This window comes from Rhinatrema bivittatum, chromosome 12, assembly GCF_901001135.1.
Source record: "Rhinatrema bivittatum chromosome 12, aRhiBiv1.1, whole genome shotgun sequence".
Lineage (NCBI taxonomy): Eukaryota > Metazoa > Chordata > Amphibia > Gymnophiona > Rhinatrematidae > Rhinatrema > Rhinatrema bivittatum.
Window position 1 is genome coordinate 22872558 of NC_042626.1, and position 12242 is coordinate 22884799.

General features: G+C 49.0%; 1 protein-coding gene across 1 annotated transcript in view; it reads left to right on the forward strand.

Annotated features, from left to right (window-relative positions):
• The first annotated feature begins 1327 nt into the window (after positions 1 to 1327).
• Positions 1328 to 12242, forward strand: part of DSCAML1 (DS cell adhesion molecule like 1) — a 233064-nt gene continuing 222149 nt past the window's right edge. Inside the window, 1 exon segment of the mRNA XM_029573333.1 lies at positions 1328 to 1546. Within this exon segment, the coding sequence (XP_029429193.1) occupies positions 1504 to 1546 (43 nt within the window). The 5' untranslated portion in view covers positions 1328 to 1503.

Genomic DNA, 12242 nt, shown 5'->3' on the forward strand with positions numbered 1-12242 from the left:
CCCCGAGAAGCAGGAGTGCGCCGCCATCTTTGGCCTAATCAAAAAGAGACAAAAAAAAAATGGTATCGGGGATCTTGTTGCAAAGAAGCTGAGAATGGGCTGGATATCAGGGATCTGGGCGACAAAGAAGGCTGGGGAACAAGCCTGGGCATGCAGGGACCCCCCTCAGGGCTGCTGCCTGCCACCCTCGCCCACCCCCACCCCGTCGTCTCTTTCTCCTCTCCATTCCCCTTCCCCCTCCTCCTTTTCCGGCTTTCTCCCTCCTCATCCCTCTCCCCCCCAGAGCGGGAGAGACGGATTTCCTCGCTGCGGCTGCTCTCGTGTTCCACTGGTGACAGATCGGGTGGGAAAGGGGCTAACGTTTGATTTTCGGATGATAAGAGTTTTGGAAAGCTCCAGCTCCGCGACTCAATGCAAACATCCCCCCCCCCCCCCCCACGTCCTTCCCAGTCCCATTTGCCAGTTGGGCGAGCAGGGCTGGAGACGATGTACAGGTGAAAGCCGAGGGGATTCCCTTCCCAAATTAGGGTTTTTGATATTTTGGCTTCTAGAAATAGGAAGATGCGTTCTAATGTGAATCCACCCAATTATTATTATTATTTACAGAACCGACTGTAAGTGAGGGCCTGCTGAATGCAGATCTGGTGGGGGGGGGTCCCCACCCACCCCCGGCGCTGGCAGCCAAATCTGCCACACTCTCTCCAAAACGCGGCCCGACCTGCCTCCGATCCCCTTGGCTTTTCTTCTGAGCAGATGAAAGGAAAACCGTTTCAAAGCCAGAGCAAACAGGCTCAGTGGTGCCAAACGAGGCGAGCTGGGCCGATGCCGCCCGGGTCTCCCGGGCTCGGTTTGCCCGCCCCCCCCACCCCTCCCCATCCTCTAATCCCAATCCGAATTAGCTCTGCCAGGAGGGTAAACGGCAAAGAGGAAGCCGAAGTGTAAAGCCAGTCCGGGCGCTCCTCTCTAGGAGGCAGCAGACGCGGGATGGATTTGTAGCGCTTCGCCGGAATTCCTGAACACTAGGGTCCGGCTTTCTCCCCTGAAATCCGCTCTGGGAGGAGGCTGGGGGAGTGCTAGCCTACCTGATGGGCTAACACACTCCTCTACAAGGCTAGGGCGAATGTTTGCTTTGCTGTTTTGGTTTTTTTTTTTGCTGGGATGGAGGAAAGCCAAATTGGTGGCTGACAACCACGAGCAGAGCGAGGGTTTAACGCTGCCCGAGTCTTCCCAGCGTCCAGATGGAAGAGATAAAGTGGCAAAATTGGCAGGCGCTCGCCATTGGCTCAGAGCGCGGCTTGTGTCCCGGCCCTTGCTGGGGGTGGGGGAGTGGCCGAGTGCCTTCCCCCTCCCCGGCACGGGTTGGGGCGGAGTCTCTGCCACCGCGCGCCTCGGAACCTGGGAGCCCCTGCTAGTGCTGCGGGAAGCAGGATCGCTACACAGGGGCAGCGGCAGCCGCCATCCGGACTCGCCCTCCATCCCGGGGAACCCAGGTCTCTTGATGGCATGTGGCTGGTAACGGTGACCCTGCTGTACTCTTTGCACAAAGGTACGTCCCTCCCCACCCCCCTTCTTGGACCTGGCCGGGCTGGACTGCTTCTCGTGCACGTTTGGGATTGGGACTTGATTTATGCAAAAAAAAAAAAAAAAAATGTTTTTAGGGAACCTAAAATGTTGCTATTTCTCCAAGGTAGGCTCGGTGTAGTGACTTTTGAGACGACTCCAGTGTGTGCACGATGAAAGCCGTTTCCCAGTCCCGAAACACTTTGAAATCATTGTTTTGCACTAATATTAGACAAAACTCCCCCCTTTTTCTTTGTTGTTGAAATAAAAAAAAAAAAAAGAAGAAGAAGAATAATTCCCCACTGCTTTTCACCCGGAACGAACCGACTTCGTTAATAATCTGCCCATCGCAAGTTCCCACTTCTGAAGCTTGGTCTGGAGCTTGCGTGTGAAATACTTCGAGCAGGTCTCCCTGCTGGAGTGGCGATTCGTCTTCCGGACGGACTGAAGGGATCCCCCGCCGATGTGAGCTCCCGGCGGGGGCAGCTGCCTCCCTCCCTGGCCCCGAAACTTTGCCCCGTTGCCCCCCCCCCCCCATGATCATGGGGGGCTGGGGTCGCCAACTCTTCCCACCCCCGGGACTCCAACTTCTGGCCTCGTTGCCTTTGCTTCCAGGGTCCTCGGGCAGGAGATCGCAGCCCCCCTCCCCCGCCCTGTGCTGCCTCACGTTGCTAAGGGTGAAGCCCGGGGGGGGGGGGGGGGGCGAGTCCGGACCTGCGGGAGCGCACCTGCCTCAGGCTAAGCCTGGGTCGGAACCGGTTAGGCAGGGAAGGACGCGTGTGCGCCGATCGTACTGATCCGTGGCACGGGGGGGGGGGGGGGGGGAGTAGGTGGAGGGTAATTGATCCCGTGTGGGCGGGAGCAGTGACAGGGGGTAACTGATCCGAGGGGGGGGGGGGGAGTGGATGGAGGGTAATTGATCCCTTGCTGGCGGGAGCAGTGACAGGGGGTAACTGATCTGTGGCACGGGAGGGGGGGGGGGAATGGGTGGAGGGTAATTGATCCCGAATGGGCGGGAGCAGTGACAGAGGGTAACTGATCCGGGGGGGGGGGGAGTGGATGGAGGGTAATTGATCCCTTGCTGGCGGGAGCAGTGACAGGGGGGTAACTGATCCGTGGCACGGGGGGGGGGGGAGTGGGTGGAGGGTAATTGATCCCTTGCTGGCGGGAGCAGTGACAGGGGGTAACTGATCCGTGGCACGGGGGGGGGGGAGTGGGTGGAGGGTAATTGATCCCGTGCGGGAGGGAGGAGTGACCGGGGGGGTAACTGATCTGTGGCACGGGAGCTTGGGGAAGGGGTGGGAGGAGGAGGTAACTGACCCATGGTAGGGGGACTTTGGGGAGAAAGGGGGGGGGATTGATCGAGGTATGGGGGTAAGTAATCCGTTGCTCGGGAACGTGGGAGGGGTAACTGATCCATAATACCGGAGCTTTGGAGGGAGGTTAGAACCGATTTGTGATATGGGAGCTGGGGGTGTAACTGATCCGTGCTAGGGGAACTTGTAGGGGAGGGGTTTTTTTTGGGGGGGGGGGGGTAACTGATAGGTGGTGAGGAGGGGAGGCAGAGAAGCAGCTGGAAAGTGATAATAGGAACCCTCAGCCCATCCTAAAAGCCTGAGAATGCCCCCTCCCCGGAGCAGGATCCGCATTTGTCAATAAAACCCCCAACCGAGAGCCCTAGGAGGACAGGACCCAGGAGTGGCGCCCAGAGAGTGGCCCATGGGGAAGCGGAGGGAGGCTCATTTCCTGCAAGGGCCCAGTGGCCTCTTCTCTTTGCCCCAGACAGAACAGTTTCTGTGCACTGGGGGACAGATGGGATTTCCTCTGTAGTAAGCACAGATTTCTTTTTCTGTATTGGGGACAGGAGGCCATTTTGTTTGTAATAGGGTTGGGGAAGGATTTTCGTGTTTTAGGGCTCCTGTATCCCACTTCCTGACGCTGGAGAATGGATCCCAGCTACAGATTTCCGTTTCTCCTCTAAACACTCATCGGATTATCACCAGTTTCCCTCTCTCTGCCCCCTTCCTCTCCCAAGAAAGGCTCCGTATCCTCCTTTGACAGAAATGATGCTGAATACGAATGACTGTGGGATGATCAATGGGCTTTTTAATCGGAAGGGAGGAGGGTCCCCCCCCCCCCCCCCGGTCTGTGAGATTCTCTTCTGCTTTGTGTGTGTTGGGTGGTGGGGGGGAGGGAGAGGGCTATAAACCCTTAGACCCAACCTAAGGAGAGACTCTGGCCTAAGACAGGATAGCAGGGAAAGGTGGAGAGATCCTGACCTGGAGGGGACAGAGGGATCCCCTCCCCCCCCCATCCTTTTCATGTTGTGAGCTAGGGACATCGCCCCCTCCCTCCCCCTCCCCCCATACACACACCTTTCCCCCTCCCTATGTGTAAGCCCCCCCCCCCCCCACACACACACACAGCACTTTCCCCTGGATGCCTCACCTCAGCCGCAGTCCCGTATCCGTGGGCATTAAAAGTGGGAAGGCTTTCCCCGAGAACGGAAATAAAGCTGTAAGTGGCAGCTTTCGATTTCTTGTGTCTTGAGGACTGGGAAGCAGTCCTCAAGACCGCGTTTAGGCTGTGCTTTAAAGATCGCGGCTGTTCTTTCAGCTTCTCAAAGGCTATTTACAGCAATATTGTAATCCCATAAGACAGGATAAAGCCAGGCGATGTTAAAGAAAAGACCTGCCCCGTCCCTCCAGGAAGGTTATATTAACTGTAACTTGCACGTCAATATCAATCAGGATGGGAAAGACTAGCGGGACCCTTGCGCCCCAGAGAGAGAGAGAGAGCCCTCCAAGTTAAAGATGAACTCTCACCTTGACTGCACTCTTCTCACACACACACACACACACCTTTGTGTGTGTGTGTGTATTCCAGTGCAAATTTTGCTTTGATGCATTTTTTTTTTGTGTTGCATTTTCCTACCACAGTAATTCTGTAGATCCAGTTACTCTCTCTTTCTGTACTGAACTGGGTTGGTTTTTTTTTGTTGTTGTTTTTTTACACAATTTCCGTCAGTCATTAAAAAAAAAAAAAAATTGTTGTTGCAAAGAAGATGAAACGGAAATTTTCCATCTGTCGCTTAAAAAAATTCTACACACTGATTTTGTAACAACAACAACAACAACAAAACTGAATGGGAAATAAGAGGATTGGAAGAGCAGAACAACGAGTACCTTGCCTCCCACTCCCCGGAATCTGCCCGAGAGCTTCCCTCGATGCGGCTCGGCTCCCCGCGAACCTTCGCACGGTGTCATTCAGGCTTTTCCAGCTGTCAACCCAAACTGCATTAAGAGCGAAAGAAAAGCAGAATAATTAGACTGACGTCTGAGGAGCTGAACCCTTAGGAAAGGACATTTGGTTTCAAACACCTCCAAAGAGTGCGAAGAGGGGCGTGAAATGGTCACGGGCTGAAAGCAGGCAGCGATCATCCTTCGCTGATGCTCCAGGCTACGGGTTCAAATCGTGGCACGGAGGAATTTCATCTTCCCAGCATGATGGGTGGAGCGTAGATTAAGAAGAGCAATGTTAACAAGCGGAACCATTTTAAATAGAAAGACAAAGGGACCCGAAAAAAAAAAAGCTGTGATGTCAGCAGGAAGGGGAACCCATAGGCGCCTGCAGTGGGCTGAGAAGGGCCGGAGAAGCTGGGTGGGGAATTTGTCCATTGCAGGCTGCATGGGATACATGGTTGGTACAGGTAGATTCTATCTCCTGGAAGCCTGGCTGTTTGCTGAGAAACTGTTGGTGTTTCATTGCAGGGGAATATCCTGCAAGGCTAGAACAGGGGCTGGGCCTCTTCCGCACAGTCGGTGTCTGGGTGATATTGGAGCCCTCTCTTGTGTTGTGTGTAACCATGGACTGAAAGCCTACAAGGGGGGGAAAAAAGGACGCGAGCCTCCGGTTCTTTCTATAGCAGCAATGCATTTTTTTTCCCCCAGTGTTTTAAGGAACACTGTCGGGAATGGGAGAAGAAGAGAGAAGGATCTGAGCATTTTAATGTTCCTTTAAATATCATTTTAATGACCTTTCGGTATTATAAAGATCCCCGATGGGTTCCCCACTTGCTTGCAGTGCTAGAAGGTCAGTAGAGCTTGGCAGGATCAGTCAGTCCGACTGCCTTCATTTGCATATCTGTGCTGCTGCACCATGGAGGGAAATGGAAGTATTAACATAAAAGCTTTTAATTACAAATACAATTACATTTCTATGCATGTTCTGACATGAAAAGGAACTGGTATAGACAGTAGGATAAGCACAACAGCTTCATGGCTATGTGACCAGTAAGAGGGGATTCCAAATTTATCAGCAAAATGTGAACCGTCAAAAGCTATGAGGTCAAAGTAGACTGTGTCAGTTTAAACACAGAAGAACTATCAACTACAAAGCACAAAACATCTTACATGTTTACCCTGGACATTTGTTCTCTGGATAGAGAATCGGGGAAGATAAAGATCAAAATGGCCCATCCGGTCTTGCTGGTTGAGATTCCTTCTCTTTTGGTAGATGTTTTATATAAAATTCCCAAAGCAACCCAACACCAGCTCTCTCACCTTGGGTCTTTTACCAGATCTCATTGTCCTCTCCTTGAATGTATCCCAAACCCACCAAAGTCTTCACATTTTTTTTAACCTCCCCAAGCTTTCTTGGAGCCCTGATGCAGTCCTGCCCTGCTGTGTAGCGTTGTAACTTCACTTGGTGCAAGTTACCCCCATGCATTGCTGCCACTGCTGTGCAGGGCTATAACTGCCACTCTGTGCAGGTTACCCCTATGCTTTTGCGGAGCCTAATGCAATGGTACCACTGCTGTTTTGGATTGTTACTGCTGCTCTGTGCTGGTTACTCCAGTGTACAATTCTGCTAGTAACTGGATCTCCACCATTTCCTCCAGAAGAACATGCCCTCTTCAGTGAAAAAAAAAGTCCTGACCTTGTTCCTGAAAGCTTTGTTATGAATTCTTATCCTTTTAATTGTTGTGGGAAAAAATATCCAAAAATTAAGGTTTTAAAGAGGGTTGATATGGTGATGGGGGTGATTATCCCAGTGTCCTAGAGCTCCAAGCTCCCATAATGTACTCCAGTAATGTGGAGACCTGGAAAAGTAGGTCTGAATGGCAGGCACAGGGAGAGAGTGCACCACAGAAGCTAATTAGTTTGGTGCAATAATTAGTATGAAAAGGTTGAAATCCTGGAGGTGGCTGAGCTAACACAGGAAATGACCCGCCCATCTCAAGAATATTTAGTGCCAGGAGTCCTGAATATTTAGTGCAGTGCTATGAGTTACCTCATCAAAATGGGCCCATTAGCCACACTCCCCTGGGGACCCTGGAAGTCCTAGAATAGAGCCAAATGGCTAAACTTGATTCTACTGGGGATAAAGCAAACTGCCTAAATGGGCTAGTTTAGATGCTACACAAGAATAAGGTGGTACTTTTTCCTTCAATAAGTTTGTCATTTATTTTGTTTAGAAAGTGTTTTACAAGTATGGTGCAAACAAATAGGTATATTTATTTGGGACCACATCACTGAAGGTCCTTTCATTTCCCTAACGCTCCTCGACTTTGATCCTGGGAAGCAATTCCTGCTTTTGTATTAGGAAACCAAAAAGGTTAAAAGGATACAACAAGGTGTAGGTTTTATTGACAAATACGGATTCTGCTCCGGGGAGGGGGCAATTTCAGGATCTTAGGATGAGCTGAGGGTTCCTATGATCACTTCCCAGCTGCTTCTCTGCCTCCCCTCCCCCCCCCCTGTCATCCTCCAAGGTCACCGCCTTCATTAACAGCAAAGTTATTAGAATTCACACTAAATCTTGTATTTAGATAAACCATATTCCACAGAGGGGGCCATGAAAGTGCTCCAGCACTGTGTAGACGCGTATGAAGTGTAGGGTATAATTATACTGTCATTTTGCATTGCTGTATGCAAGGGAGATGCTTTGGGGTGGCTTTGTGAGATTGAACGTGCTGGTAGCTTCAGCTGACTTTTCTTAAACAGGGACGCTGGAAGAGGAAAGGCGTGTTTGTGTTGGGAGCGGAGTTTGCTCACATGTTGTTTTGGCATTTCAAGATCTTAACAGAGATAACTTGAATTCTGTATCCCGGAGGTGACTTTACTCTGTCATAAGCTGGGCTTGTGAAGGAGGTGACTGGCTGAGACACCTTAAGGGAACTTTAACCTACAGCTGCACAGAAAAGATCTGACACTACACATTTTTAACTTTAATGTCAGATCTGGACCTGCATAAGGGGCTTCAACTTCACTCACAACGCATTGTCTGAGGAAATCAAAAAACCAGTGCTCTAAAACAGTTTTTAGTCCAATAAAGACATCCATCTTGTTCAAATTACTTGTTGATTGTCTCTTAGTAATACATGGCACAATATTGCTAAGAACTTTATATAAATGGGAAAATAAGTCCACTGTGCCACACTGTACTGCAGAGCTTCTATTTTCAGTCTCAGGAAGGGGCTGCATGCAAACTACATTTTAAAAAGAGGAGCCACCACATTTCAATAGTTTAGGAGGCTTGACTGGTGGCCTTGAAAGATTACAGAAGGGACATTGGAAGAGGGGGAAAAATGGAAAGGAAGTGTTGGTTAGGAGAAGTTGGAATCCCAGCCCTTGAAGATTTTTGCAGCCCTTCTGTTGAGAATTTCTGGAAGGGAAGTGGTGGGGAGAGCCTTTGTGTGTTGGGGTTGGGGGGGAGGGTGGGAGTGGGTGCATGGCAGTGGGACCTGGTTGCAGACACATTCCAGCTGATGCTTTCTCTACTACATAAGATCCTCTGTATTGTTCGGTGGTGCCACTGTACCTTGTGTATTGTGTGCAATGGTCACTAGCAGAATTAAAAAAGGTACAGAGAAGGGCAACCAAAATCATAAATGGGACAATATGATTCCCCTTTGAGGAAAAGCTAAAGAGGTTAGGACTCTTCAGCTTGGATAAATAATGAGTGGAGTGGAAGGAGTAAACATGAATCAGCTGTTTACTCTTCCAAAAAGCACAGACTAGGGGACATGCAATGAAGTAAAACAAAACAAAAAAAAAAATCTGAAATCAATTGCAGAGGATGTGGTAAAAGCTGACAATGTAGCTGGGTTTAAAAAAGGTTTGGATAATTTTCTGGAGGAAAAATCCATAAACCATTATTAAGGTAGGCTTGGGGAAATCCACTACTTGTCCCCGGGATAAGCAGCATGGAATCTATTGAATTTAGGAATCCTGCCGGGTACTTGTGACCTGGATTGGCCACTGTTGGAAATAGGGTATTGGGCTTGACAGATCTTTAGTCTGACCCTGTATGGCAAGTCTTGTGGTGTTATGAGGGCATAAAAGAGCAATTTCAGGGGGAACAGCTTCTCTGCCTGTGGCGCCAGGAGCTTACCCTCCTCCCACGCACATCTTGTTAAGGCACTCGAAGGAGCTGGGCTAAAGATATTAGAGGCTGAAATGTCCACTGAACAAGACCAGTAAATATTGCCGTGGGATGATAGGCAAATGATTCACAGCGCCCCATGGAGCAGAGGTATTAATATTTCAGCACCACTGGGCGGTAATTTAGGACGATTTAGGAAGATTGCGGAGTAATAACTTAAAACACACATACACCTGGGTGTGAGATGGATGGGATCTGTATGCGTCTCTATCATCCATCATCTTTCAGATGTGCACTGAGAACACAAGGAAGGCACGAAACTCCCACCCATTCAGAAAAGCAGTTTTGGAGCTGTCAGAGGCTGGAATTCATATTGTAAATACTCGGGTCAGGTCCCTTCGTGTGATCAACCAGATGCCGGTTCCGGTTTTAAAATATCGTCATGCTATTTCTTTCTTTAATCTCCCAGTGATTTGGAGGCCGTTTTGATATGAAACATGGGATTAGGATGCCGCTCAATGTTAAAGAAGATTATATGGATTTAATTCCCCCGTGTCTGGCAAGTACCCTCCCCATCCCATAACTTCCATTTTCCATTAAAAAAATAAAAATCCATCGCTGCCCCCGATCTTCAAAAGCTTTGCCAATAATCCGACCTTCCTTCTGTTTGGTTTTTTTTTCCCCTGGATTTCTCAATTTTCTTTCTTCCGTGATTTAAATATTCATTGCTGCTGTCTGTATAGAAAAATGGATATTTAGGATGAAGTGATCTGAAGCCCCCAATAGAAAACCCTTGCTGGGAGGGTGGAATTAAGAAAAGGAAAGCTTCCGGGTGCAAAAGCTATGGGAAAACGAGGCGAATCAATTAGGTAAAATAAAGTCCCCCTTAGCCCCGCCTCCTGCCCCGTGCAGAGGCAATTTCGGCTCCCGGGCAACTCGAACAATCCCACAGAGGCTTAAGTGGTAGGGTGAGGAGCTGCCACGCGAGAGCTCCGGTGCGGCCGTGGCCGAGACCGGTTTAAGGAACCAGAAGGGCGAAGATTAGAGCTGCTCCTCCCTGATCCCTAAACCTTGCCCGGAAGGGCGCAGCTGGGCGTCTGTCTGTCCGCCCAGCTCTTCCAAGCACAGAAGAGCCTTAGGCCTGGCGGGGAAAGGAAGGTAACGCCAGAAACGTAATAGGCTGTGTGTGGTACTGCAGAGACGCGATGTGTCTGGAGCCTCCTTAGCAGTTGGCATTTTCACCATTTCTAGAACTCCCTCAAGGTAGCTCTTCCGAAGCAGCCTCCGGGAGACACCCTTTTTTTTTTTTGTCCTCCAAAATAAGGTGAAGCGGAAGCAGGCGGCTGTCTCCAGCTGTTTTATGAGCCGAACAGTTTGTTATCAGGGTAAAAGCCCACAAACACTGTGAGTCTGGCAAGATGCTGTGTTAGGGGTCATCTGTGTACCTGGGTTGTGCTATCTCTCCAAAGGACCCAGTGGGAAGTACACCATGTCTGTCTGTCTGTCTCTATCTGTATTGCTCTTCCGGGAACCCAACTAGAATCTTTTCTGGAAACAGCTGAAAACACTGCACAAAGTACCAGTTTTCTTATTAAGTTTCAAACGTCCTCTAATTCTTTTTTTTTTGTTTGTTTATACCTACAGTCTTTCTGTTAAAAAAAAAATAAATAAAATAAAAAAATTCAGTTCCATATATGCTTACCCTCTCCCCTATACTGTCTACACTGCTCCCCCAGTGAATAGGAGAGGGGTTTCTCTGATTGCCTGGAGTCTGCCAAGAAACCCTTGGAGACCTCTATAATGCGCACTCTCCCATGCCACCTATTAGTAGCATTTTATTTAAAATTAACTTAACTGCCTAATGTGGTTACTGGAGTTGTTACCGTCCAAATGCCTTTGTGATGTCATTGGTTGCAGGGAAAGCAGTGGGACCCTGACCCAACCACATCTGATTGGCTGGAGGCAGCCTGTGGCTTGCAGTCTGCTCTGAGTTTAAAATAATTAGAAAATGAAGGCCAGGAGATGAACTGAATATTTTTTTTTTCTTCATTTTCTTACTCTCCTGGAAATTCCCTAGACCTTAACCCATAACTTCCCAGGGGCATACCATGGGGGGACGGGGGGACACACAATAATTTTATGGTTTGTTCACATGATCTTATCAGCACCAGTAGGATGTGCTATTTCACACTCATACAGGCAGATGCAATACCCTGCGCTCAGTCTAGCACACAGGTTGATGCCTCCATAACCCCGGATGCAATAAGGGGATCAGCGCCTCCAAAACTCGCGTCCAAACCAACACGTAGCTAATAGCGCTCATCACGTGTAAATGCCACGTTGATGAGGTTATTAGCTATTACTCCTTATATATATATATATATATATATATATATTAAAAAAAAAAAAAGACCGTGTACCCGACACGCACATTTTCACCCTCAAAACTTAATGCCAGCCCCCGAGGAACCACAGAGAGCAGCTTGAAATTTTTTTTTTTTTTTTTTTTAAAAGTCTTGATGGCAGTCAGGTGCTACAGCTTGTAAAATCTAGAGTCTGTTTTCCTAACCTGCGCACAGCCACTTCTCCCGGACGCCCGATGCCAAAGAGGCGCCAGGGACGCACAGTTTCCCCTAGTGCCCCCATGTTTAACGGTGATGCGTTAGCCTACTGCATGGCGCACCCGGAAGAATTGGATGGGCGCGCGTTAGAATAGCCGGCGCTTATGACTGAGCGCCTGTTTTTCCCACGTGGCTATTGCATTGGACTGATACATTTTTTTTTTTTTTTTTAAAGCCATTTACCTGGCTCAAATGCTTAGCTGGAAAATTATCCTATAAGTATGGTGGGGATTCCATAGTGTGCATACATTTAGCCTTTTTTTTTTTTAAAAGGCATTCTGGTGGGTGTGTGTAGCACTGTGCAGATGCATGGGATTTTCAAACGGACAAGTGCTATTCCATCCCTCTAGGCTGCCCCTACAAATAGCGGGCGCAAAGGACCCGGCTGCTTTTAGTGGGCAGACTTCGCAGGCTGCTTATTTTCTGAGGGAGCCAATGCAGGGCTGTTTTTTTTTTTTTTTTTTTCCCTTTTGAGAACTGGCTGCAGCCTGCAGGGCCAGAAGTGCCCACGCACATGGCAAATAACGAGGGCTATGCAAAATTGGCCTAATTTGTACGAGTTAGTCACATTAATTCATAGATTATAAATCCCATAAGACCTACTTGCTTCTTTCCTTCTCTTCTTGTCTCCCTCCCACCCTCTTTTCTCTACAACTAGATTGATCATTCACTCTC